We start from the raw sequence: 24,573 nt of genomic DNA, 5'->3' as shown, positions 1-24,573 counted from the left end.
GGCGCATCATGATTGGCCGGAGCAATGTGCTTTACAGGTCACGCCGTTCATTCCGACGGTACATTTGGGCCTTGATTATTTTCTTTGTTTTTTGTCTCTGGAATTCTATAACAGTTTCTTGGAGGAAATCGGCAAATTCAGAAGCCTACTTGGAGCCCCCCACTTCAAACATATTGCCGGAAACTGTCGAGGCGATCATCGAAGCAGAGTCGCCTCGCGCTGGGCGGATCAACGTCCGTCATTCTCACTCCAACCTAGAGCAGATTCGGAACGTTGAAGCTCCTCACCTCATTCTTTCGCCTCGTCCTGATACTCAACCTCGTAACATTCACAACCACAACGCTGGATCCTCAGTGGGGGGCGGCTCTGCGCTGACCACTGATGATGACACTGAAAATCACGATCTAGACGGTATTGAGAAAATTGAAGAGCATCGTGACGAAGGCGTTGTAGAGCATGCTTCAAAACTAAACCACCCTGACGATGACGATGATGCTGGATCCGAGTCTGGAGATCTTACACCCAATGAAAATGCTCAAATTCCGATTATGGACGCAAAGGACAAGGACGACGCCGATAATTTAGCTCAGCCTCAGGATATCGATGAGAATCAGGCACCCGTTGGGACATTGGAAACCCAGACACCATGGTCAGAGCATTACGACTTTCCTAGCTGGGACCAATGTGAAGAACTTAAAGAGAAGGCCGAAGGGCTTCCAGACCTCTACCATGTCCCGTTTGAAGTCTCCGTGAAGGATGTGGCCCTCGAGGGTTGGGAAGATGAATGGATTTCGAAGGCGCAGTACTCAGGTCCGAAGCTTGACGAGCCCAGGATTGATTTTGTGTATACATGTGAGCAATACTGCAACAAACACCACTTCTCATTTGCTAATTGTATCTGCAGGGGTAAATGGATCACAGAAAGAGTTGGCCGAGACTATGAAGCCTTATGAACTAAATTCTTCACTAAACGACGCGGATGGAGTCTGGATTAAATCGCACGGCTCCAACAGATATCGCGAGTGGGACGAGCTCCGTTACTCCATGCGCAGTGTCGAGAAATACGCTGGTCATTTCACAAACCGAATCCAGATTCTCGTCAATGCATTCAAGAATGCCAAGACGGATGATTCATCGCCAACTACGTATGGAAAGCAATGGCCTCACTGGTTGAGGTCTGATATGGGAAAGGTTCAGGTGCTTAGCCAGGAAGAGTTTTTTGGACCCGAGGAACGCAAATGTTTGCCGAGTTTTGATTCTCTAACTATCGAGAACCAACTCTACAACACCAAGTCCGAAGTAGACAGAGTGAGTCTCAAATATCCCTCATCCTAGCCCTTAGCATCATACCAATGTCATATAGCTGTTTGCGCTCTCGGACGATATGATTCTGGGCAAGCCCCATTCAGCGTCCGATATCTATTCGCCACTGTTCGGCCCTACTCTTGGCTTCAAGACCAATGCATACAACACATTACAACCTCCTACAGAGAAAGACGCTGAACGCTTTGGAGAGAAGCCTTTCTTAATATACACTTCCTGGCTTCTAAACCGTCGGTTCGGTGCTCGCAAGCGCAAGGGTCAAGTGCACTTCGGTCACTCTCTATCTAGGAGCATTGCAAGAGAGGCAATCACTAGTTTTCCTAGGCCAGCTTTGAGAAGCGCATACCAACGGTTCCGAGGTGAGACTGGCTTTCAGCTCTACTCGTGGTACATTATCTTCCATTACACCATGGAGAGACACCGAGAGGCGTTGCTTTGGAGCTACATCATGATGCGAAGCGACAACAACAATGACGGCTACTTGGACTGGAATGAACGTCAGAATGTCATGAATGACCTAGCAGAGGGTTTGAGTAACGAAACCCCAGAAATATTTCGACGCCGCATATACTACCACGTCCAGGACTATCTTGAACAAGCTGGACTTAAACCCCCAGTTGTTAACAATGATATCCTCTGGACGTCTCTGGACGGACCGATAATGACCAAGGATTTGGACTGCGATGCGTTCGATATGGAAGACTGCTTGGCACCGGGATTTTCCATACCATCTAGCGATGCTGAAGCACGCAGCCCCGTGTTTTCTACAGCAGCAATATTTGATCGGATCACGCGTGAGTCGCCACGCTGTGGCGATTGCCTGATCAAACTGGTTTTAAACCGACAACGAGCCGGCCTGGAACCCCTCTTACCTCACCCTGTTCAAAAGGCCAAGCAGCGGGAGACGGTGATTAAAGCACTGATCAAATTCCAGTACACGGTGGTCAATCCGGATGCCATGTTCTATATGATCACAGATGCGGAGCAAGCTGAGCATGTCTTGCTGAGGCCATATCTTCAACAAAACAAGAAGGCTGGTCAAATTTGTTTGAACGATGACGTTGTCACATCCAACAAACATGAGTTGGAACTGCTGAAGACAGCGATGAACAAATTTTTCAATGGTATATTACCAGACGTCTCTAGTTATGAGATGTAGCCTTTCTACCTCTTTTTACGTTTGTAAAATGCCAAAATAGCGCAAAATAGATTCTCTTGATTTCTTCAATTTGATACCCCTGATTTGCAATTTGTTGAATGAATACTTAATGGTTCATGAGCAATCTTTGAGCAAATAAAGTTGAATGGAAGCGCTGTTCCCTTGAGCGGGTCGACTTCGCTCTCCCTGAGTGAGTGACTCCTTGGAATCGGTCAGTACAGCCACGGCGCTACTCACCAAAGACTAGCTGCAGAGCTCTCGGGCTACCTACGAGTAAGTGACAAACCACGGTCATCCCGCGATTCCACCGACTGCAATTGCCAAGAAGCAACCAAGCCAAGCATTAGTTGGCCCTATAGGCTAGAGAAGACCAACTTAAGCTCTGTGCGTCTTGCCGTTCACATAACGCCTCTCAGCTATTCAGCTGTAGCTCGAAAAGGAAATTAGGCACGAGACGATGCACTGATATTCGGTAAGTGGTGGCTGTTCGCTTCGGTAGTTAATCTCCACCATTCTTGGCGTTCCGATTGTGTACTCAGATGCAGAATTACTAAGTATGGTTTTCTAGTAGCTCCTGACGGTAATGCCAAGTTCCAAGAAAACGGGAGATGCACAGTGACGGTGAGATAGCCGAACTTGGCAAAGGCTGCACTCCACGGAGGATGTGGTCCATTCACAGTGTACATACAATATTATGCTGTCCTACCCACGACAGAATCTTTTTTTTTCACCCACAGTCACTCTTTGATCATCAGATTCTTGCAATTTACTTTGCATTCTGCTCATCACTTCAAGTCCTTTTAGTAGCTTGCTATTTTATTGTTTAATATCCAACCTTCGTCATTCTTTAATAGTTAACATCGAAAATGAAGTCCGTCTCCATTCTCTCCCTTGCGACAGCTGTTGCAGCCGACTATGGCTATGGCGTTCCAACGACCTCATCCCAGCTCGGCTATACCACCGTCTATCCCGGCCACGGCAAAGAGCCAGTCACTGTTACAGCCCAGTATCAGCCAGTCCCGACCTACGTCAACGGCGAGTGGTCGGAATACGAGGCTATCTCAACCGTCATCACTGATGGCTATGGCAAGGAAGTCACTGTCACTGCAACCAACCAGGATGTAACTGTGTACGAAACGAAGAAAACCATCACCCACACTGTCACTGCTACGCCTGAAGGTTATGCTCGCCCGACTGGCTATTACGGAGGTTCGGTTGCACCCCACGCTAACAAGACATGGTACGAACTCTACGAGGAGATACACGAGATTGCCTATGACCACATGGGACCACATGCGATCTCTGGATATCCTGGAAACCCAAAGTACACTGGCAACAAGGATGAGCAGGGTGTGACAATCAAGAAGCACTCTGGTGGAAAGTGGACCACTTATGAGCACACCTTTACCTACGGTGAACCCAAGCCCGTGGTGACCACTTTCGATGCTCCTGGCATCTACACAGTGCCTGCCAATGACATCACTGTCGCGACCCCTACCTATGTCGCTGCCGAGCAGACCTACCACGCTGTGGCTAACAAGCCCGTCACCTACGGTGGTCAAATCACCGAAGTCACCAAGCCAACCACCATCGCCGCCGTGTACATCGGATACGAGACTCAAGGCACCGTGACCAACACCGTCATCCACAGCACAACTGTTACATGCTCCACAGCCGGAACATACACCATCGTCAAGCCTACCACGACCGTCTACGACCACGACACCACGGTCACTTATCCCTCCGTTACCCAGTACGAGGCTGGTGTCTATCATCACCCTGCCGAGACAGTTACCGTCACCGAGGCTCACCAAGCGTATACCTGCAGCTTCGAGCAGACCTCCACTTATCCTGTTGCCACCCCTGCTGCCGTCTACAGCACCGTTCCTAGCTACAGCACCGGCGACGCTACTACCAGCACAACACCCTATGCCGCTGACCCCTCGTCGGATTACGATGAGCCCATTGAGAGTTACGGACATGCATCTGCTGGTTATGTTAAGCGTGGTGGTGTGCTCCAGCGTCGCAAGGCGGCGTCTGCCCCTGCTAAGGCGCCTGGTAAGTTCGCCATCCTCGTTTAAGTACATCCCCTTGTGCATGTGGAGGATTGCACCTCACTGGCATTGATCAGTTCTGGTGGGCGGGCAGAGAACCCACTTCTATTCTTTCTCTTTGTTCTTTAGCAGCAATGTCTTTTTGGAAGCTTGCGCGTCTATGATGTTAATATGCCTTTTATATATTTCAGCTATCAATCAAAAACCATAACTGATACACATGGTCACTGGCGAACACGGAACCAAAATTGATACTAATAACGGCTTGTATCTCATTGATTTAGATGTGTCTGTTCATGTTGTGCTTTTTAGAACCATTGAATGACAGATCATTAATTCATTATGATCCTATTCCGCTACAGACTGAGTGCATGATCATGTAATGGTTTGAGAACATGATGGCTGGTGAGTGAATAGGAATTACTTAATCCGAGCAGTCACCACAGCCTGTTTGCCCAATTTCTATGGTAGGGCAGAGAGGAGGCTTCGATATCCAGTTCACGGGGCAACTTCGGTTCAGAAGGATTCCTGGTAACTACTACGGCCCATCCTCCACTCGCGTGCGCCGCTAGTAGCCGAGTTCATGCTGCGGCTGTCTTCTCTCTTGTTGCATGTATGTAAGGGATAATGACAGTGGAGCGAATGGCGCCCAGCCTTGTTCAGCTGTTAGACTGAGTCAATGGACTAATCAGAACATACATGGTCACCATGCATCGGCTCAGAAGCAAGCGAACCTACACGCTTGATCGGGATATATCACACGCGACATGTGAAAGTTTTCCGGCACTAGTTGGTCTGGCCAACGGAGCTCAATACTTTTGTTCAGCTTACGCTATGACTCGGAGTTTCCTTACGGACTACTCCTAATCAGTTCCGCCTCCAAGCCACTGCCAACGCGCTAAAAGACGCCAACATCACTCCCGTTCAGTCTAAATCTCGCATGCGCTAACAAACGCCACAGTCATCCTCACTCGACTATCTTCTTTTTTGTGACCGCGGAAGTCGCGATCAGCCACGGCCCCTGAAATCAATACACTTACACAGTCGCTTTTTAAACCCCCTTTTCAAAATGTACGTTATATACCAGTTACCAACGGAAACGGCCATTTCGCCTTGCACACAAAAAGATGCTAAACATAGCGGACACTACACTGGGGGAGACGGAGAAAGGACTCCTGTCTCCTTCACTCCTCGGCGTCTCGACAAGATATCGATCTATCCATCGCCGGATCGTGCGAAATCTACTACCGAGTTTTCTTTTCCACAATTCCACAGCCGTTCGAGATGAGATACGTCCGACGGATTTCCTCGACGGCATGCGAGGCTATGCGGCCTTCATCGTCTATTGCTGCCATTTCTTCATGCCCACGCATCCGCAGGCCACCCGGGGATTCAACGGCTACAATGACGATCAAGACTACTGGTTAACCCAGTTGCCCATCATCCGGTTGATCTACAGCGGGCACGTCAGCGTCTCCCTCTTCTTCGTCATATCCGGCTTCTCCATCTCGCTCAAGCCACTAAAGCTCATCCGCAACGGATCCTACAGCGCCTTCCTCGACACCATGGTATCAGCAACATTCCGGCGCCCATGCAGACTCTACCTACCATGCTTAGTCACACTCGCAATTACTTTCCTGGTCGCATGTTGCGGCGCCTTCGACTTCTCGTACGCCCTAACAAAGAACTGGCCGTTTCTCAGCAAACCTTTACGGATACCGATCGCGCACCACTCGCTTTCCAAGCAATTCACCGACTGGGCGGGGCAGGTGTGGACCTGGTCCGACCCGCTTGCGCGCCGGACCCGACACCCGCCTTACGGCGTGCAACTCTGGACCATACCGATTGAACTCAGCTGTTCCTTTATCAGCTTCCTCGCGCTCATTGGCCTCGCAAAAGTGCGTCAGGCCGTGCGAATGAGCATTACCACTACAATCGCGGTGTACTTTCTCTTTCAGAATCATCCAGAGGCCACGCTCTTCCTTGCCGGGACTACGCTGGCGGAATTGTATCTTATACGGCAAGAATCTGCTGCTGCTGCTGCTGCTGCTGCGCCGGGCCGGAGTACCGAGTCCCGGGAGCAAAAGATACAGTCGAGTTTGTTGTTTGGTTTTGGAATGTTTGTTGCGTCGTATCCTACTGCAGAGGGTGAGAAGGCCCTTTTCTCGGCTCCGCTCCACTACGTCGCAAGCACGCTGTTTGGCCCGTCGATACGTTGCCCCAATCTATTCGTCACCATTGGTACCGTAATACTCGTCTATGTGGTGTCTCGGTCACCCTTTTTACAGACCATGTTTACCACGCAACTTGCAAAGTATCTGGGGAAAATCTCGTTTGCGTTGTATTGCGTGCACCAGGCTATGATCAATAGCTTTGGGTACAGGAGTATGTTGTTCTTGTGGTCGTTCACAGGAAATGATACTGTGTACCGGTATGAACTGGGTCTTTTTCTTTCGTGGGTTGTTCAGACTACTTTGACGATTTGGGCGGCAGATGTTTTTTGGAGGTTCGTGGATATACCTAGTGTAGGGATTAGTAGGCGGTTGGAGGAGTGGTGTCTGGTTAACAGCTAGGGCAGTGTCTTGGGCGCATTTCAGGGCTTTTTCTTTCTTGTAGATTTTATATATTGTGCATAACGGCCAAATTTTCACGACCAATCCATTGGAACTAGACTTCAACTTGGAGAAACAAGAACTCTACAACTACAGCTGATTTTGAGATTGTGCTTGAAGCAGCAGAATTGGTAGAGCCTAGAGAGAAAGAACATAGCGATAAAAGTATTGTAAGATAGTATGATCATAGTGATACGATCCTCAGAGAAAGATGTTGTTTGAGTAGGTAATATTCAAAGGCAACCAGCGCCGTCGGATATTGCAAGAGATGTTCATGACGCATCACCGTGTACTATGTAAAATCTATATCTACCTCATCACAACTTACTCATCTTATGCTCCTCACTCTCTATCTCATCTAATACGTCGTGCCCATAGACCCACTGCCTAATGTTCTTATCCGTAATCCCATAACTTGTCCAATCAAGTAGTGGATCACCCTTGGTCTCCTCCTCGCCCTCGGCCCCGTCCCTCCTGGCTGCTCTATCCCGCATATCTCTCTGTGGCCCAGGACCTAGGTGCAACAAGTCTCCCGCGTGCTGGCTCGCCGCACTAAGCTTCTCCGCACGCGGCTTGCGCACAGTTTCAAATAGCGTTATAGCGGAAGCCAGCGAGAAGGTCTCTGGGCGCGAGACGTGGCGGGCCAAGGCGGTAGCGAGCGCTAAACCGTCTTCAATGGCGAGCGAGACGCCCATGGACAGGTAGAAGGACATGGCATGGGCGGCGTCGCCGATGAGGACGAAGTTCTTGGTTCGTGATGTCCAGCTGGGGAGAGGCAGAACTTGGTGGACGGGCCAATTGGCGATAGGGCCTGAGGCCAGTTCAATCAAGCGCTTTACGCGCGGGTCCATGTCTCCGTAGAAGCGGGTTAGTTCGGCCTTGTACTGTTCCTGGGTCCAGGCGCTGGTGTCGACTGTGTCCGGGTGGGAAAGCACCATATTGAGCTTGTCAGAGCCGCGGATCATGTATGTCATGACGAGCTTGTCGGTATCGGCCCTGAGGAATGGTCAGCAAGTGTTCGGACGGTCAGCCATCTTCTTTTGTCTCTTTTTGACGCACCAGCAATTTCCCGCATGCTCTTCGACAATCTCCCTAGTGAGTGGGTCGGCCCGCACCTCCTTCACGTCGGCCATGACGCGGTAGGCAGACATGCCTGTGCCCACCACCCACTCCTGTTGCGGTGCTCCCAGGCTCCGCATCAGTTGGCCTCTCGCAGAGCTGTTGATCCCATCGCACGCTATCACCAGATCTGCCTTGAGCCTCTCTCCGCCCTGCACCTGCACCCATCCCTCCTCCACTCCGTACTCGGCCACGCGGGTACCCAGCCTCATCTCCACGTCTACCGCTGCCTCCTTCCCTTGTCTCGCGACCAGCGCCTCCCACAGGATTCGATGCAGGTCCGCCCGGTGCACAACTATATACGGCGCCCCGTACCACTCCGTAAATCGATCCATCGGCACCCGGTTCAGTACCTCGCCGTCGCTTCCACGCCTCAGGTGCCATGATGACGGCACTGCCGAGGCATCAAGCAGCGCTGGGCCCAGCCCGCACCGCAAGAAGAAACGCGTGGCCACGGGTGTGAGCTGCACGCCCGCTCCGATCTCAGCCAGCTGAGGTGCGGATTCAAGAAGAAGAATACGGTGCTTGGGGCTGGTGCCCGAGAGCGAGTGCGAGAGGGCTAGTGCAGTCGAGAGCCCGGCGAGGCCAGCGCCAACAATGATGATCTCCATGCTTCTGTTCTTTCTTCTTGCTTCTCCTGCTCTTTTTCGTCGGATTCTTCCTCTCTCCGCCTCTGTTTTGTCGGGGATCGTGGGAGATCGTGAGGATCTTGAAGGATTGTGGAGAGATTGTCGATCTGGGGTGCAGTCTGGGGTGCAGCTTACTAGTACTACATATACGTACGACTTATACCGGGCTTGAACACAGCGGAATGCAATGCAATGACGCGGAATTCATTTTTTCAAGCGTGACTATCGTACCACGGATGTTTCAGTCTCACTCAGCATTCTTTTTATGCAGGTTACCCTGCTACAGACAGGCACTCCCCCCAGCTGGCCAAGTTTTCTCTGACTTGCTGGTTACCCTATGAAGCGAATTCCTGGGCACGTCCCGGCCTTGGCCCTGCATAGCGCCCGCCGCTAGTCAACACAATAGTCCAGTTTAGTAGGCTGTGATCGCGGTGCTTCCGTAAGTCCGTCAACTAAGTACCGAACATCGCGGAAATTTACCGCTTGTTTGACGTGGTGCATGCGGGCCCTTGGCGTCTCTGTTATCGTTGTGCTTTACTATCTTGACTGTGTAGTATATGTTTCTCCGAGGCTCATATATAGCCCCTGTAAACAGTCCCAAAACTGTAGTATAATGCCCGACTATCATGATCGATCATGATCCATGGGCACACAACCTTCCAGTGATTACTCTCAGGGATCAAGACCAATACCCCGCACCACAAGTCTTCCAATGATGTCACAAAGAACATGTTGCAACATGTACATTTGCTTCCTTGGTACTAATTCAAGCTACCTTACACAAAGCTGTTGTACCTTGAAATAAATGACACGGGCGAAATTGATAGTAGTTAAAAATCATTTATTATAGTGAACGGTGAAGTTCGATAGCTTCCAATCAAATACAATTAATTACGTACCCAAACCATCACTCTACTGATCGCAGCCCTTACAAGAGACCTAGCCTCCAGATTATGCGCCAAGAGTTGAAAGTTAAGTAACTTGACCCTCACGGTTTCCGACGGATGTGTGTGAAGGTTAACTCTCCGATCGGGGGCCTAGGCAAGAAGTTGATCTTGCACCTTTTACCGCTTGGATCGTACATAGCGCAAACGGTGTAGCTTGATAAGAGTTAGAAAGCGAAAATTTTTCACATACGCCTTGCTAAAAACTTACATTGATGGGTTAGGATCGCGGGAGTAGCAATTGAACTTCTCTGGGTTCGTGTTGTCACGAGTGTTCCTAAGATAAAAGTACATGGTTTGGTTGTTTCTTGATTGGGATTTCTAGTCGTGGTTAGCATATGCATCATTTGCATAACATGAGAAAAGGCTACTTACGACAAGTTCAACTCCTGCAGAAGGAGGGACATTGCCGTCCATGCAAGTCTCGGGGAATTCCTCTTTGCCGGCAGGAACATTATTGCCCAACCCGGCGTTATACTGGTCATTCGCAAACTCATAGGTGCTTAGAGTACTACCGTCGGGGCAGAGAAAAGGGTCGTTAGTACCATAGCCGGCATGAATGCAGCCTCCGGCTCCATTGCATAGTTTTTGGTTCCAACGAGCTACTACTACGGGAACAGTAGTAGCCAAAAGAGCGGCGAGAAGAGTGGCGCGCATCTTGAATGCAGGATTGTTGGATTATGGGATGATGGGGCGATAGGTAGCTGTTAAGAGATGATGTCTACTTGCTCTTGCGAACAGGATCCTCTTATAGCAACCCCTACAGTGAACGTGTTACTAGAGACCTAAATGGCCTCAATCGCCCTGCAAAGTAATAAAATAAGCGAATATATTTAAACGCGGAGATCTAACCTCGGGCAGTCTGCGTTTAGCCAATACTCAATGCTGTAAGCAGATGAAAGCCATGCTGCCCCTATCGTTTCTATCATCACCACATTCATAGTTAAACTGTTTTTTTGTAGAATGGTGTTCTTATATAATACGCATAAATTAAAATATAATACCTAAAGCCGAAAAGACAAGTTCTAGCCTATAAAGGCCCGATGACTAGAGCTTTAAAACGTGCATAGGCCTATAATAGCGTGATAGTATACACAGATGCACAGACTACATACTGCGTATAAGACTTTTGGCAAGGACTTCAGGTCGTGAATTAATCCGCATTCGCATTCTTGGTAAATAAACTCTATTTAGTTTTCCTTTTACGCCGCATCTTCCCTGCAGATACGACTCACGCGTTTAGCCCTCCCCGTTACAGCCGCAAGATACGGAGTAAACGGATCTCTATAAATTAAGGGGAACAGTACCTGGTGACTGTGGCCACCATCTAGAGAAGCGGGAGCAATTGCGACAATAGGTGAAGGAAACCAGTGGACTCCTGGTGACCAATAGTTCCTTAGAACGGAGTGATGCGAAGTATTTATGCGTCAAAACTCGCGAGGTTTCGAATGCAACTACGCAGCAACTACAAGAGTAATAACGAACTTTGATCGCGAAAAGGACTTGGCAAAGATAGCTAAAGAGAAAAAAAATTTAATCTCGAGAGCTTAGAGCACATAGATATTGTTAGCAGATCTGCGGTGCTTAACCGTCCAAGTCTCCTGTTGGTGACACCCATCGCAATGATTGGCTGGCACACTTGCCACCAATCATCTACGTATTTCGCCGCACATTGGCCAGGGATGTCTTCTGGTCGTTGTTTGGCTATATTTGCTAACGCCATACCGCTTTAAGTATAGCAAACGGCTGTACCAGGATTAAAATGGCTATCAAATCAAGACAGAAGAACTTCCATCAAGAAATCGAATGCATATCTAAGTAATCCTTATTCTTTCGCAGATAGAAGCATGAAAATTACGTACTGTTTAGATTAAGGGTTTTCTATCAGGATAAACTGCTGGACTAATTATTGAGATGTTAGTTCGAAGCTTCGATAGCATGAAGTCGTCAGCATAATAGCTCTCAAAGCTTTGGCAAGTAGTCCACCTATTATCACTAGAAGATGAGTCAATGAAACCTTTTCGGTGATTCCACTGATTAATCTCAAGTACAGCGTTGCTAAATGCGTTCATCTTTTACCAATATAAGATTTGATCTCGATAATTCAGCCCCTTCATTCTTCTACAAGCTCGATAAATAAGATATTTTGCAATGTTCCGAACCTATTCTGCAAGCCTTCATCATGAAGGCTATCTATACGATGAAAAAAGCCTCATGAAGTTCATACGTGTGTCTCTCAACCAGCAAGTTGATAAGAGAGATTAAGGTAGTAGCTGCTCCCACAACAGGAGCCCGATTCATGACATCGTCGGCGACAGGATAACCTAGAGGGATGCAGAAGACAATGGAAGTCCACAGAAGCCAGACTAGCTCATGGCACTAAACAAGAGTGCGAACTTCCTGAGGCTAAAATAGCGAATTTGTAGCAACCGTTGTCATCCGCGTGCCAACAACAAGGTTATGGGTATTCCATAGGAAAAACAGGACACAGATCACTCCCGACCCGTAAAGAGGGTCGAGGACGTGTGAAGGCGCAAATTGAAGCGTGACCAGTGTGATTCTAATGCCTGCACAGAGCAGGTTTGCATTCACTGGAGCCCGCATGTTAGGATATACATGGGTAGCTAAGGCGATGGATGGAAGACCGCATGAGTTTGCGAACGACCATACAATCCGGCTAACGGAGGTAAAGGTAGAGATGGAAGCTTGCATTAATGTCGCGATGAGTATAATTTCCACAGTGGTGACCCAGGCTTTGTTGTTCCAGGCGCCCGAGCGAGTGACAGCATTTGAGTTTGTCATTACCTTCACTGAACGTCGTACGTCGTCGGCAAACGCTGCCAGCCCAAAGACATTTGCAATTGGGATTTTTGAGGATTTCTATATCATGTTATCCTATCTGCTACTGGCAGTGAAGTCTTCCAGTCGTATCTTGTTCTATTAGTCCTTACATGTCTGATTGCAAGACCTTTACAAACAGGGTAACGCTTCACTCTCTTTCCCCTTTCGCACATTTGTATCCGATAAGCAACACCAACAGGTTACTTTGAGTGTATATTACAAACTCTCTTTGCAAAAATAATAGATGATTATCTATCATCATAACTCGGTGAAATGCTGGGATCGTTGCGCATCGTATCTTTCCAGTCACTATCTTTTGCCCCAGGAGTTTGACTCAAAATTAGGCTATCTCGTATACTTTAGTCTTGTGTGTCATCTATTGCGTAGTTCTCAAAGAAGCTAGGTTAGTGATCTGTAGCTCGAGACTACCATCCGGTATCCAGCCGAGCGAATCTCCGAAGGAACCAGCCATGTCGTACGCAGATGTTGGCAGGGTCATGTAAAACGAGGCGCTTGGGCCTGGGAAATCTAGAAAATATTGTTCCAGCACATGAAATTCGGCATTTGTCCATCTAATTCACCTGGAAAAGGTCAACGCGTTTGTCGCAATGCGAAAGACGAGAGAAATCTTGAGAAGCAAGAGTTGATAGGAAGGACCTTCGATGATTACACAAGAAAGGAAGCATACCATACTATTGGCCTCATATAGCCGATGGCTGCTCAAAGTCAGATTGTGACATGAAATCAGGATTTTCAACTGCGAGTGAACTGTCGTCTAGTGATTCTCGGAGGATGCTGGGTCCACCAACTGAACTAGTATTGTTGGCGATATTTGCAGGATCTCCGGTTGACTAATCAATGTAGAAACGTGCGATGGACATAAAATCCGCGAACCTGGCATCCTGAATGGTGCCTTGTGCTAACAACTCGAGTCTAGCATAGTGAGCAGCAACTATGTCAAGGTACGACAGGTTTCTCCTGGTCTCGGAATGGAGTGGGCAGTGAACGACGAAATCGAAGACAATGAACATTGGAAGCATTGTTAGCGGCTTTTCCCACTTGATTTTGTCACCTCGAAGAAATTCATCACATGAGAGTGAAGGGGCTCATAGCAATCATGTAGGTCGACTCAATGATCGCGCGTGCTGTTGTCAACAAACACTTCTCATTTTGGATTTTCACTGAGATCCTTTTTTGGGGCACCGGTTGAGAATTATTTGTGATATAAAAATTCTCAGATTGCAATATGAGCAATGAATTCTCAATACCATTTCTTGCGTATACAGAGGCCTAGATCGATGTTGACGCAATGACGAACCTGGGCGCAGCCTATTGGGAATCAAGTTTAGCCACGCTTTCAGTTCGTCGTTGATGCGATCCATTTGCTGAAAGCATTGTTCTGCTGGAGTCAAGGTAGCATGTATCGAGAAGAGTAAATCATTTGCTCTCGGTAAAATCTTCGAGTAGCGTGCCCATCAAGGAAGTCAGACTAAGCCTTTGATATGCATCGGTAAATCAGTAGAAAGCGGACAGCTCATGTCAATGTCGGATATTGACTAGCGCATGGCAGCGAGCGAACCGATTTCTTGCGAAAAATGAGACTCACACGACATACAGAGGCGGTGCTTGAAGTAAAGCGTGTTCTTTTTACAAACCATATACAACAAAAGATGATCTTCTACATTCTTGGTATGAGCCACGGTCAAGGTTTCTTTTGTGCAGAGTCAAGTTCATGACTATTCTTGCCGCTTCTGAAACGCGCAAAGTCTCAATCTGCATATTTAAGTATTCAAGGGTGAACAATGCCTATAGTCAAGGTGCGGTTGATATTGGCGCTGACTATATATCCAAATTCAAGCAGGCTTACCATTGCCGTCATGGCCTACTACAATTAGCACATAATCCATTGGGCAAGATTGCAACTGACCAGGGCTTTGAGTAAGGACGCCTTACAAATCAACATGTCTTGGAAATGATGAAATGCGAGGCTAAAGAAGTGACATGCTAGGCCCTTTGCGGGCTCAAAAGAATATCCATCATGGTATACACACCAGAGGCTAATCACGTTGTAGTACAGAACTAATCATGTCTCATGATTTGGACCTGAGCTTTCGAGATGGGGACACGAAGCTCTCTATTCGAACGAATCCTGATAGAGGAACAGGTATGTCATGTGAACTTGCTCAGATACGCTGTGACTCGATTGGCCCAAGATATGATATGTATCACAAATAAGTACAAAAGATATCAATCAGAGTGAGTTGAGACGAAGCCTCAACGAGTTACTTGAGGGTTAGATGGGTCTATATGCTCTGTACACGTGATCGAGACTCTATCAACCCAAGAGATGCCCAATAAATCCCCAGTTAATCTGCAATGATTGGCCTTCTTGGGCCTTCGGTCCAAGGTTTCGTGATAGGACGCTATTAACTTATAATATTTCACGTGATACAGAATGTAATCTCTCTGGTTCAGTAATATGATAGTGTAAGAGTAAAATTCTGAGCTAAGATAAGATATACAGTCTGAAGTGTAGAAACGAACAAAGTAAGAGCACAATGACTAAGACACTGTGATGTCAGCCGAACCAGAGCTTCCAAATCCTTCAGTAGATACAATCTGGTAGGCCGCTTCGCTGAGCGGGTTGTGGGTCAAGCCGTGCGCAGCATACGCATTGTAGTGGTTTGCGGTAGTGACCGTACCGCTGGAGCGCTTGTTCTGGCGGATCGACCAGTTCTGAATGTAGTTGTTTCCACGGTCAACAGTGCAGATCTGATACTCGCTGCCATCACTGGTGATGGTACCAACTGTTTTGCCTTGGCTGCACGGGTTGTACGAGCCGTAGTCCTCAAGAATCTATTTTTAAGCGTGAGACAGGGAGTCCAGCGAACATTGGCGATGGAAAGACTTACGTAGTTTTCACCGTGCTGCGACCAAGTGTAGACGGCAAGATAGAAGTTGCCTTGGGCCTTGACATTGCCAGTGAAAGTAATGTTCCTCGGCTGCGCGGACTTCCAGCCCTTGCCGGATGTCATGTCTGAGATGCCCGTCCATGTTACAGAGTATTCGCCAGCTGCCTTGTTCGTGTATGTGGCGCTGCCACGCTGACCATCAGTCCCTATACGTTAGGTTAGTAGGATTGCTCTAGCATTGAACGAGGCTGTCACTCACAAAACTGGTAGTAGAAACCATTGTTGGTACCCGAGCTGTTGGGACTGCTGCGCTTCGAGATGGCGACGTCCGCGGGACCCTCTACAGGGGCAGCGATGACGCCCATGATGGTCGCGAAGGCGACAAGACCGGTGGTAAAAGAGACCATGATGAATGTTTTCTTAAGGGTTTTGCGGAAGCGATTGATGTAGTTAACGAACGGTACTGAGTTGGACTCAAGGATAGATACTTTTGTAGTTTGGACTACTACTCTTTATATTCAGATCACATCCCCCTGGTTCGTCAAATACTGATCGGGCTCCCCACCTTGACCACCTCTACTTGGCTAAAGCTTAATCCACACTACGTCCGATTTCATTAATTCCAAGTTGGCTACTTTGCTCAGATTGGCTACAGGGGAAAACTCCATCCCGTCGCTTGCAAGGATGCGAGATTTTATCCGCCTACCAAGAGGCATTTTGTGTCCACTCGACGCTAGTTTGCAAGAGATTAAGCTTCCTAAGTCCTGCCGACATTGCTTAATCTCAGGCTAAGCTTCTCATAATAGATTAATTTGATCCACTCTTATATAAACATGAGTGGGGAAATCCACGAATGCATACGCATTCCATCTCCGTGTTAATGTCGGTAAACATGCCATGCCAGATCTGTGTAGACCAGCGGGTAAATACGCGTAGATCGCTGAGGGTCGTGTTTCACCACCTCGACTGCGCCCGGTGGTTGGTTGCATTGCGAAACACGAGACCAGAACTTCAACGCCATTGATTGGTTGTTATATTCGAAACAAGCACGTAAGTGTGTGTTTCATATTAGATTATTTCCCCGAATCGTTAGAACACTCTAGAACAAATCCGTCAGTCAGAAGCAAGTACATCATGCACTAGTATTCCTTTAATGTGCACAAACAAGTTATCCGTCGTTCATATTCGAGGGGCAAAGTTATTTCGTTTATTCAGTCATATTGCACATACCATATTGGCTGATCTAGCAAGCATCTGTTTCTAAATCAACAACAGAACCGATGGCAAGACCAGCGCCGAATCGAAAGATATACAGACTGTACGGTTAGATCAGTAAGCAGTGCATACATTTCTTGCGGAGCCGGGCCTTACTTACCTGAAGAGTAGTCGAACTGCAGGTACTTTGCCTTGAATTCTTTGCTAAGCTTCCACTCACCTGCCGCGGCTAATCTTTGAGCCAGGTCTGTCTTTTCCGGACGGAATCTGGAGTCCAAGGCCACCAAGGGTGACTCGATACGTGTGCTCGCAGCGAGTTGCTGGTCATGCTCGGTCTTGAACAACTAGGAGAGGCCGTTGCCGGTACTCCATTCCTGTATGCGCCGCAATAGTTGCCGCGAGAGGGCCTCCTCAACAGGGTCGGCAGCCCAGAACTGAAAGTCACGATTTACTCGGTTGATCTCGCAGAAGACCCAGCCTTTATCGTTCGTCGACCGCGGCACCTGAGCGTCAGTGGTGAACATGTTGGATTGTGAGCCCTCGTGCAGTTGCTGGAATTGTCCCCAGATAGGCACCGCCACATTGCGGTCAGGAACCTCGACGACCGTATTAAGCACAAGGTCCCGGGAGAACGCGTTGGCGTCGATCTTGTCTCCGATGAGTAGAAATTGGTCGCGGATCTCAGGCGAGGGCTGAAAATCAACTACAGGACAGAGAGTGCTCTCAGAAAAATGGCTCTGTAACGGCGTAGGTCGGAACGGTTGCAGCACCAAAGAGCGGTCTGCCTTTGTGAGCCGCAAGTGGACAACTTTCTTCATGTATGCCGCAGCATTGACTCCATAGAGGTATGGCTGCATTCCTGCGCATGTTGAAAACAGGTTTACAGTCGCGACTGAAACCAACTGCGTGATCTGGTCAGTGTTAAGGTGCGCTACCGTGACCGTATCTCGGATGCCTGCTCTGCAGTTCAGTGCTGCTTGGAGCATTTTGGTTGAGAAGTCGATAGCACTGCAGATGGTGATCTTTTCTAGTGGCGCAAAAGAGCATATGTCCCAGGGTGAGGCGCAGGCCGGTAGAGGCGTTGTTTTGGAGTTATAGGCAGAGGTCTGTTGGCTATCCTCCAATGCATTAAAGAAGTCTGTATTCTTGAAGTTGGGCACCGTATCCTGGCTGGAAGTGGAAATCTTGCCCAAAAGTTAACAGTTCACTAGGGCCTTGCTCTTTAGCAATCGAAGATGCTTCGAGAAATGCCTGTACATGGCCGCTCTCCAAACTCTGTGTCTCCTGTGACGGTAGCGCTGAACAGATCTGGTCTTGCCTTAGAGACTCTCTAGTCGTAGTGGGCATAGCTTCTTGTAGCTCCCCTAAAGAGCAATTGCTCGATGATGATTTTCGCCCCAGAAACTCATCAAAAATAGGGTCATCGGCAGCAGTAGCTGCGGCATTACTTAAGCTAAGCAACTTTTTCCGCATACGGAAAAGGGCGTCCTCCATCCGTTGATTCTCTTTAGTGAGCTTTGCCTGGGCTTCAAGCAGCATTGTCAGCCGTTCGGGCTCAGCGATAATCTGCATCGTGTCTGAAATTCTGTCGGCATGCCGGCTGCTCGCGGCCCTTCTTTCTCGAAGATATTGTCGTGCGATCCGGTTCTGTGCCCTCTTCCTCGCCATGCTGGTTTACTTGGAAACGCGTCCACAACCATTGCGGCTCTCATTTTTGCTAGTCTTGTTGATGCTGCCATCTTCCTTGGACGCGGTGCTATTTGGTCTTTCCATCCTGAGAGGCATCGTAGATGCGAGTAGTAGGTGCTTAAGTTCAAGTTGTTGTTTTTAGTCTAGTCCACGACCACCGATAGTCGAGGAAGAAAGGTTGAAGTATATCAATCATAGTACGCCAAGCCAAGGGAACACTAGCTAGGGGGATCATGCATGCGATGCGCTGACCAGCCATTCACTGCTGTCGGAAACAGGGGTTCATATCCTGTTGTTCTAGGCCGATACATTGCGGAAGCACTACTACGTAGTTTGGTTTACGCTGAACTGTTGTATTACTATGGGTACAGTACACCTATTGTCGACTGAGGAAACTGTGGTGTAGGATGTGGAGTCCTGAACAGCATGGTGCTTTAAAGCATACGCTTCGGCTGCTACCGGAGAAGAGATAAGAGCCGAGAACAAAGCCGGAGTGGAGCAAATGTCGGATGTCCTGCAGGCGCGTCAACAGCATATTCGTCTCATGTGTGAGACACCCCCCTTGCTCCACCTTAGTCGAGGAACTATGTAAATGAAATTGCCGAGTATAATTGTGAGTGTTGAAGAACAAGCAGATGGTCACCCTGCGGAAGATTGAACGAGATATCACACTTGCAAGTACGGCGATATTACGCTTCCAACAGAATCAACGGAACACTCTTTTCTACAACACCATTACAATCCTGATTCCGTCAGGTATTCTCTCGATTCACTCGATTCACAAGGCCAAAATCGCTCTATTCATGGTCAATCCATTACTGGATGTATACATCTAACTATTCCCTCCTCCGCTGACTGTTCATCGGGTCATAGGGCGTGAGATTTTCAAATATGCCCATACTAACAGGCTTCATCGCAGCACGAAACCAGTCAGGCATTGTACACAGAATGACCGAGAAGCCTGCTGAAGCGGGAATGAAAACGTTCCTGGCTCTTCCTGCGAGTATGATGTCCGCAATCTGAGTCCCAACATACTGTGGTGTCAGGGCAGATATACCGAGGCCTAGCTTGATGCCCACGAATATGTTGGTGTCAACAACACCGGGAGAGACGCAGGAGACGCGGACAGAGCGTGCTTTGTGGATGTATTGAACCTCGCTATGGAGATCCTCGTAGATGGCTACGGCGGCTGATTTGGTGGCGGAATAGTCCGTCAGACCGGGTGTCGAGGAATATGCTGTTTGAGAAGCGACTACTAGGAAATGGCCATGATTGTTCTTAATCATGCTTAGCATGAATACTTTTGCCGTCCAAAGGACGGCCAGGTTGTTGATGCCGAAAGTCCTTTCGTACGTCAGTGACAATCTGCGCAAGGAAACAGTCACAATTTGTCTGATGGAAAAGAAAAGACACAAAATTCAACGGCCTCTTTGGAAGCTTCAAGGATCGGCTTGCCCCTGCAAATGCAGGCGTTGGCGATGGCAACCGTCGGTTCGCCAACCTCCTCTTGAATACGTGTGGCGACTACTTGCAAATTGTCATAGCTAGTGATGTCACACTTATAATAATGCGTCTTCTTGCCTAGCGTCAAGGCGCGCAAATCAGCACTGCCAATTGATTGCAGGCTTCAAAGGTGGGCTTCACTTACCTGGTGTGTACGAAAGAGGGAGCACGTCTAGGACAACCACTGTAGTGTCCCGAGTCTGAAAATATTTGACAATTTCCTCACTGATGCCACCTGCGCCGCCCGTTATCAGTATAATTTCCTTGTCCCAGTGATAGTTGGATGGGGCATTGCCCCCATTCAGCGCTCTGCGGGACAGCCAACGGTTCACCAACCAAGCTGCAGCTAGGCTGCCACCAAAGAAACTGCCTTTTCATAATGTTCGTGCGGTGTTGGAGATAATGTTGATTCTTGGGGCTGCTGCTTCGAGAGTTGAGGGAAAACCGATGATTGAGTTGAGGATATCCATATCTGCTGGGTGATGATTCGTGAACTTTGAAGAAACACGGCTTGTTTAGATGATGCTGCGAGGCTTCAAGATGAACCTCCTACCCTCTTGTAGTACAATAATGGCGACAAAGATGATTGCATGGATTCCAATGGCACCTCGGCATTAACTGTGGGTAGTATCATCTTTTTCTGACGTGTGCTTACGACACCGATATTTATTTCACACCAGACCCCATTGCACCAACCTCAAGTTTCTCTGCCGACTTGCGTGAACTGTTGAACTCACCACTGGTTTATACATGTGTCCTGCGCCTCGTGTTCCTTTTCATCTGCAAAAAAAATCCCCTATTAGCAGACAGATTGAGTCGAAGACAATTATGGTGAGCCCTGAGACCGCCACGCAAAATGGCAACACGAAAACAGAATTCGATTTCACTGCTATCCACCGGGAGCTGAATGAAAGCTTTGCATCTGGAAAAACTAAATCCATTAAATGGCGCAAGTGGCAGCTGAAACAGCCATGGTGGATGATCGAAGACAACGAGCGCGAGATCCAAGAAGCCCTGACAAGCGACCTTGGACGGCATGAAATGGAGAATTGGACGACCGACTTCATGGGACTCAAGATGGATATCCTCCATCACATTAATAACGTAGAAAAATGGGTGGAAACCACGCCTGTTCCTGGTTCTGGCATAGTTGGGTGGATTGGCAGAGCACGTATCCGGGGAGAGCCACGCGGCGTCGTGCTTATAATTGGCGCCTGGAACTTTCCTTTTCTCCTTACACTTTAACCCGTCATTGCCGCCATCGCCGCTGGCTGCTGCGTCATCATCAAGCCATCGGAGCTCGCGACAGCGTCTGAAAGGACCATGGCGTCCTTGGTATCGAGATACATGGACTAGTCGTGCATTCGTCTGGTGACAGGAGGACCGGAGGAAACGACGCGATTCTTGGAACGTAAATTCGACTACATCTTCTTCACAGGATCAACTAAGATCGCTCGTTTTATCGCTGCTGCTGCTGCAAAGCACCTAACGCCGACAACTCTAGAGTTAGGCGGTCAATGTCCCGCATTCGTCACCAAGACCGCCGATATCGAGTTGTCTGCCAAACGCATCGCTCTTGTCAAGTTCACTAACGCGGGCCAGATCTGCCTCACTGCCAACCACGTTCTCGTCGACCCAGCCGTGCACGACGCCTTTGTCGCACGGCTGGAGCACTGGACGCGAGAGTTCGCCGCTACAGGCCACATGTGTCGAATCATCAACAAAAGAAACCACGACCGCCTAACATCACTCCTCGACAAATCCTCCGGCACTATCATCCGCTGCGGTGAAGCTCCAGCGGTAGACTGCCGCATGGCACCCGTCATTGTCACCAACGTGAAACCTACAGACGCCATCATGAGCGAAGAGCTCTTCGGACCCATATGTCCCGTCATCCCGTGTACCATCGACGACGCCATTGCCGTGACCAACAGCCTACCCAAGCCCCTAGCCCTGTACATCTTCAGCTCCGACAAGAACGAGACCGATTACATCCAGGACCGCACCCTCTCGGGCGGTGTCACCATCAACGACACCTTGTTCCCCGCGGGTGTGCCCAATGCCCCGTTTGGAGGCGTAGGCGAGTCCGGCATGGGAGCCTTCCATGGCGAGTACGGCTTCCAGTCTTTTACGCACCTAAGAATTGTCACTATGCCACCGACGTGGCTGGACCGTTTCATGGGGTTCCGGTATCTGCCGTTTAATGCGAAGAATAAGGGTATGGTTGCTGTCTCGAACAAGGGTAGGTCTCGGAGAGGGGAGACGTTACAGGATCAGAAAATCGCGTCTGGTACTAGGTCATGGTGCCTACGTATTGCCCTTGGGCTTGGTGTGGTAGCTTGGCTGGCCTCCTATTATGGATATCCGGACATGTATCAACGGGTCCTTTCGTATGCTCGAATGCGGTTCTTGGGTTGAATGCTAGGTTATGCTTATCTTGGACGTGGCTGTAACTAACGAAGAAGCCCGTATCTAGTATAACCCGCCTATCATGTGCATGTTTTTATTTTTAGTACTACGAATTTGAAAAAGAATATAATATGACTGGAAGCCTTGGATCGTCCTGAACATTTTATCTATATAGTTGCCAAGGACTTGGTGATACAGCTAATAGATGTTGTGTATCTTTTCAATTGTGCTTTGGCAGATTATCCTAAGCTGCATGTATCATTCTTAGCCCCTGATGACTGTCCCTCAACGAGCGTAAGACTCTGCGCTACTATGAGAACTTTCTGACACGTCTTCAGATTCATGCTCTAATGTCTTCGTAACTGAACCAGGATACGCAATGCTATTTCTGTTTTAAACTGGGATCAGGCACTTTGGACAGGCCACTCAGGGGCGTACGCGCCGTGGAAACAACTGCCAACATCGTATCCAAGCGCTGTGACATCCAAATTAGTCGGAGACGTAACGAATCTAAGCATCTCGAGCTTTCCGTCTGCTCGACCATAGTTACTCTCCCTTTGGTTGAAATACCTGGGCTTGAATAACGTTGGCGTATTTGTGCATGCTGTCTGTAGATACTTGGTTATGAGGGCTCCCATGTCATCTGAGCGGCGGGGCGCAAAGTCAGGATGCAGCGCGCGCAGACTGGCCTGGACCTCTGGAGGGAGTTTGCCTAGACTTAGAAGAAATTGGTTAGTCTGGTTCAGGGAGACATCGACGGTGTAGCTACCTCCCTCGTTCGCCCTTTTGTCCACGGCAGCCAGGACGCCGAGCAGGCCTACGATGCCCGTCTGGTAGTCCGAGTTTGGCAGCGGCGGCACAATGGGCTCCTTGAGGCCCAGGAACTCGCCCATCCCCCAGGAGACGCCCGTGAAGCAGTCGGAGATCTGCTGCCAACATGATCGTGAGGCCATCGGGCCGTGCCATCTGTAGCAATTTTCGCGAACGACAATGATTCCGCGCCCACGCCGCCTGGCTAGGGTGAGTATGTAGGACTCACCAAAGCCGAGACGCTCCAGGGCGCCGGGCCGGTAGCCGTCAAGCACAATGTCCGCGTCGAGGATGAGCTGTCGCAGCGTCTGGCGACCTTTTTCGGATTTCAGGTCGAGAGATACATCGCGCTTGCCAAGGTTGCCCTCGACGAGGACCGGTCTCATGTCGGGCTGCGAGGTGCTCGATACACGAATCACAGTGGTCCCGAAAAGGGCGGCCAGCTTGACCACAGTGGGCGCGGCGATGACGCGTGAGAGGTCTAGGAGATACAACCCTTACAGTAGGCGACGGCTGGCGTCTTGGACATTTGGATAGGGAACAGGCCCAAGAATGCCTACGTCTGATGGCTGGACGAGGTAGAGCCCGTCGTTTTGAATGGCCTTGCCCTGAGCACTGGCGTGGAACTCATCTTCTGGGAGGCACACAGTTCCAGCCTGGCGCCAGTACTCATTTGCCTCGGTGTCAAGCCAGTCAGCGTCAAACTCGACCATCTTGGACGCGTATAACTGGAAGATGTCCTCAGGGGAAGAAGCCGTGTCGTAGCTGGGTGGCAAGCCGATCATGGCAAGCGACCTGTCCAGATTCATGCTACCGTGGAGATGGAAGAAACGGTCGTCCCTCGTGCGATATATGGTGGTTCAGAAGCGTCGGTATGGGTCCATGGAGCGCCCTAGGTCAAACTTGAGGAGTCTAGGAACGAGCTCGGGGTCATTGAGTGGCTTGCCGTCGACAGTGGCAAGTTCAGCAGATATGAGAAACAGGGTTGCAACATCGGTATTGATGTGGGCGGTTTGCGATATGCCGAATCGCTCCTGCACTATGGCATTGCCAAAGGTGGTTGCGAGTGCCCATAGGGCGGCGCTGCTCTCGGTGAACTTGAACGGCACCGGCAAATAGGCGGTATCGATTGTATTAGGCGCGTCAATTAATGTCTTGCCTGCCAGGGCCACTACTTTAGAGGGAATTTGCAGTCGCTTGTCCTTGAGGAGATGTTCACGAAAGATGCGGTCGGCCTCTCGGCTCACAGAGTACGGCTTCGGCTGCATGGTTGCTCTAAAGTGCTCGGTGGACCTGGACTACTCATACTTAGATTACGTTGTCCCGGAAGGTCTTATGTAGACTGAAAGCTGCA

The 24,573-nt window shown here is 49.1% G+C and overlaps 10 protein-coding genes across 10 annotated transcripts; 3 read left to right on the top strand and 7 right to left on the bottom strand.

The window, feature by feature from the left end:
* Positions 1-24: 24 nt before the first annotated feature.
* Positions 25-2,482, top strand: PSV08DRAFT_388506 (uncharacterized protein; the record flags this gene model as incomplete). The annotated part of the gene is made up of 4 exons (XM_066093488.1): positions 25-58; positions 115-852; positions 905-1,308; positions 1,364-2,482. The coding sequence occupies 4 exons, from the start codon at positions 25-27 to the stop codon at positions 2,480-2,482; spliced, it is 2,295 nt and encodes a 764-aa protein (XP_065949338.1).
* Positions 2,483-3,211: 729 nt separating this feature from the next.
* On the top strand, positions 3,212-7,193 carry PSV08DRAFT_408977 (acyltransferase family-domain-containing protein). The gene is made up of 2 exons (XM_014226642.2): positions 3,212-4,540; positions 5,812-7,193. The coding sequence occupies exons 1-2, from the start codon at positions 3,349-3,351 to the stop codon at positions 7,107-7,109; spliced, it is 2,490 nt and encodes an 829-aa protein (XP_014082117.1). The 5' UTR covers positions 3,212-3,348; the 3' UTR covers positions 7,110-7,193.
* A 169-nt stretch (positions 7,194-7,362) lies between these two features.
* PSV08DRAFT_200150 (uncharacterized protein) lies at positions 7,363-8,936 on the bottom strand. The gene is made up of 2 exons (XM_014226643.1): positions 8,208-8,936; positions 7,363-8,144 (listed from the first exon to the last, which is right to left on the bottom strand). The coding sequence occupies exons 1-2, from the start codon at positions 8,876-8,878 to the stop codon at positions 7,466-7,468; spliced, it is 1,350 nt and encodes a 449-aa protein (XP_014082118.1). The 5' UTR covers positions 8,879-8,936; the 3' UTR covers positions 7,363-7,465.
* Positions 8,937-9,884: 948 nt separating this feature from the next.
* On the bottom strand, positions 9,885-10,497 carry PSV08DRAFT_370224 (uncharacterized protein; the record flags this gene model as incomplete). The annotated part of the gene is made up of 3 exons (XM_066093185.1): positions 9,885-9,996; positions 10,052-10,161; positions 10,216-10,497. The coding sequence occupies 3 exons, from the start codon at positions 10,495-10,497 to the stop codon at positions 9,885-9,887; spliced, it is 504 nt and encodes a 167-aa protein (XP_065949337.1).
* A 2,885-nt stretch (positions 10,498-13,382) lies between these two features.
* Positions 13,383-14,854, bottom strand: PSV08DRAFT_370219 (uncharacterized protein; the record flags this gene model as incomplete). The annotated part of the gene is made up of 7 exons (XM_066093184.1): positions 13,383-13,494; positions 13,534-13,739; positions 13,950-14,138; positions 14,172-14,237; positions 14,344-14,487; positions 14,609-14,738; positions 14,826-14,854. 7 exons carry the CDS (start codon positions 14,852-14,854, stop codon positions 13,383-13,385), a joined length of 876 nt encoding a protein of 291 aa, XP_065949336.1.
* A 309-nt stretch (positions 14,855-15,163) lies between these two features.
* PSV08DRAFT_400960 (glycoside hydrolase) lies at positions 15,164-16,055 on the bottom strand. Its single transcript, XM_014226645.1, has 3 exons — positions 15,853-16,055; positions 15,594-15,799; positions 15,164-15,537 (listed from the first exon to the last, which is right to left on the bottom strand). The coding sequence occupies exons 1-3, from the start codon at positions 15,998-16,000 to the stop codon at positions 15,244-15,246; spliced, it is 648 nt and encodes a 215-aa protein (XP_014082120.1). The 5' UTR covers positions 16,001-16,055; the 3' UTR covers positions 15,164-15,243.
* Positions 16,056-16,960: 905 nt separating this feature from the next.
* On the bottom strand, positions 16,961-18,593 carry PSV08DRAFT_370217 (uncharacterized protein; the record flags this gene model as incomplete). Its single annotated transcript, XM_014226646.2, has 4 exons — positions 16,961-17,114; positions 17,154-17,978; positions 18,010-18,464; positions 18,495-18,593. 4 exons carry the CDS (start codon positions 18,591-18,593, stop codon positions 16,961-16,963), a joined length of 1,533 nt encoding a protein of 510 aa, XP_014082121.2.
* A 740-nt stretch (positions 18,594-19,333) lies between these two features.
* Positions 19,334-20,634, bottom strand: PSV08DRAFT_176732 (uncharacterized protein; the record flags this gene model as incomplete). Its single annotated transcript, XM_014226648.1, has 4 exons — positions 19,334-19,841; positions 19,883-20,078; positions 20,146-20,370; positions 20,547-20,634. 4 exons carry the CDS (start codon positions 20,632-20,634, stop codon positions 19,334-19,336), a joined length of 1,017 nt encoding a protein of 338 aa, XP_014082123.1.
* A 194-nt stretch (positions 20,635-20,828) lies between these two features.
* PSV08DRAFT_370215 (Aldehyde/histidinol dehydrogenase) lies at positions 20,829-22,418 on the top strand (the record flags this gene model as incomplete). The annotated part of the gene is made up of 3 exons (XM_066093183.1): positions 20,829-21,197; positions 21,357-22,290; positions 22,339-22,418. The coding sequence occupies 3 exons, from the start codon at positions 20,829-20,831 to the stop codon at positions 22,416-22,418; spliced, it is 1,383 nt and encodes a 460-aa protein (XP_065949335.1).
* Positions 22,419-22,813: 395 nt separating this feature from the next.
* On the bottom strand, positions 22,814-24,487 carry PSV08DRAFT_370214 (CoA-transferase family III domain-containing protein; the record flags this gene model as incomplete). Its single annotated transcript, XM_014226650.1, has 3 exons — positions 22,814-23,621; positions 23,721-24,059; positions 24,123-24,487. 3 exons carry the CDS (start codon positions 24,485-24,487, stop codon positions 22,814-22,816), a joined length of 1,512 nt encoding a protein of 503 aa, XP_014082125.1.
* Positions 24,488-24,573: the final 86 nt, after the last annotated feature.

The sequence above is a fragment of the Bipolaris maydis genome, assembly GCF_028858645.1.
Source record: "Bipolaris maydis strain C4 unplaced genomic scaffold PSV08scaffold_5, whole genome shotgun sequence".
NCBI lineage: Eukaryota > Fungi > Ascomycota > Dothideomycetes > Pleosporales > Pleosporaceae > Bipolaris > Bipolaris maydis.
Note: the sequence above shows the minus strand (reverse complement) of the source record. Positions and strands in the feature narration are given on the sequence as shown.

Coding starts and splice junctions, on each gene's coding strand:
- PSV08DRAFT_408977 (XM_014226642.2), top strand. CDS start 3,349: ATGAAGTCCGTCTCCATTCTCTCCCTTGCGACAGCTGTTGCAGCCGAC. Junction 4,541..5,811: donor TGCCCCTGCTAAGGCGCCTG/GTAAGTTCGCCA, acceptor ACAATTCCACAG/CCGTTCGAGATGAGATACGT.
- PSV08DRAFT_200150 (XM_014226643.1), bottom strand. CDS start 8,878: ATGGAGATCATCATTGTTGGCGCTGGCCTCGCCGGGCTCTCGACTGCA. Junction 8,145..8,207: donor GAGCATGCGGGAAATTGCTG/GTGCGTCAAAAA, acceptor ACCATTCCTCAG/GGCCGATACCGACAAGCTCG.
- PSV08DRAFT_400960 (XM_014226645.1), bottom strand. CDS start 16,000: ATGGTCTCTTTTACCACCGGTCTTGTCGCCTTCGCGACCATCATGGGC. Junction 15,800..15,852: donor TGGTTTCTACTACCAGTTTT/GTGAGTGACAGC, acceptor CCTAACGTATAG/GGACTGATGGTCAGCGTGGC. Junction 15,538..15,593: donor CGCAGCACGGTGAAAACTAC/GTAAGTCTTTCC, acceptor GCTTAAAAATAG/ATTCTTGAGGACTACGGCTC.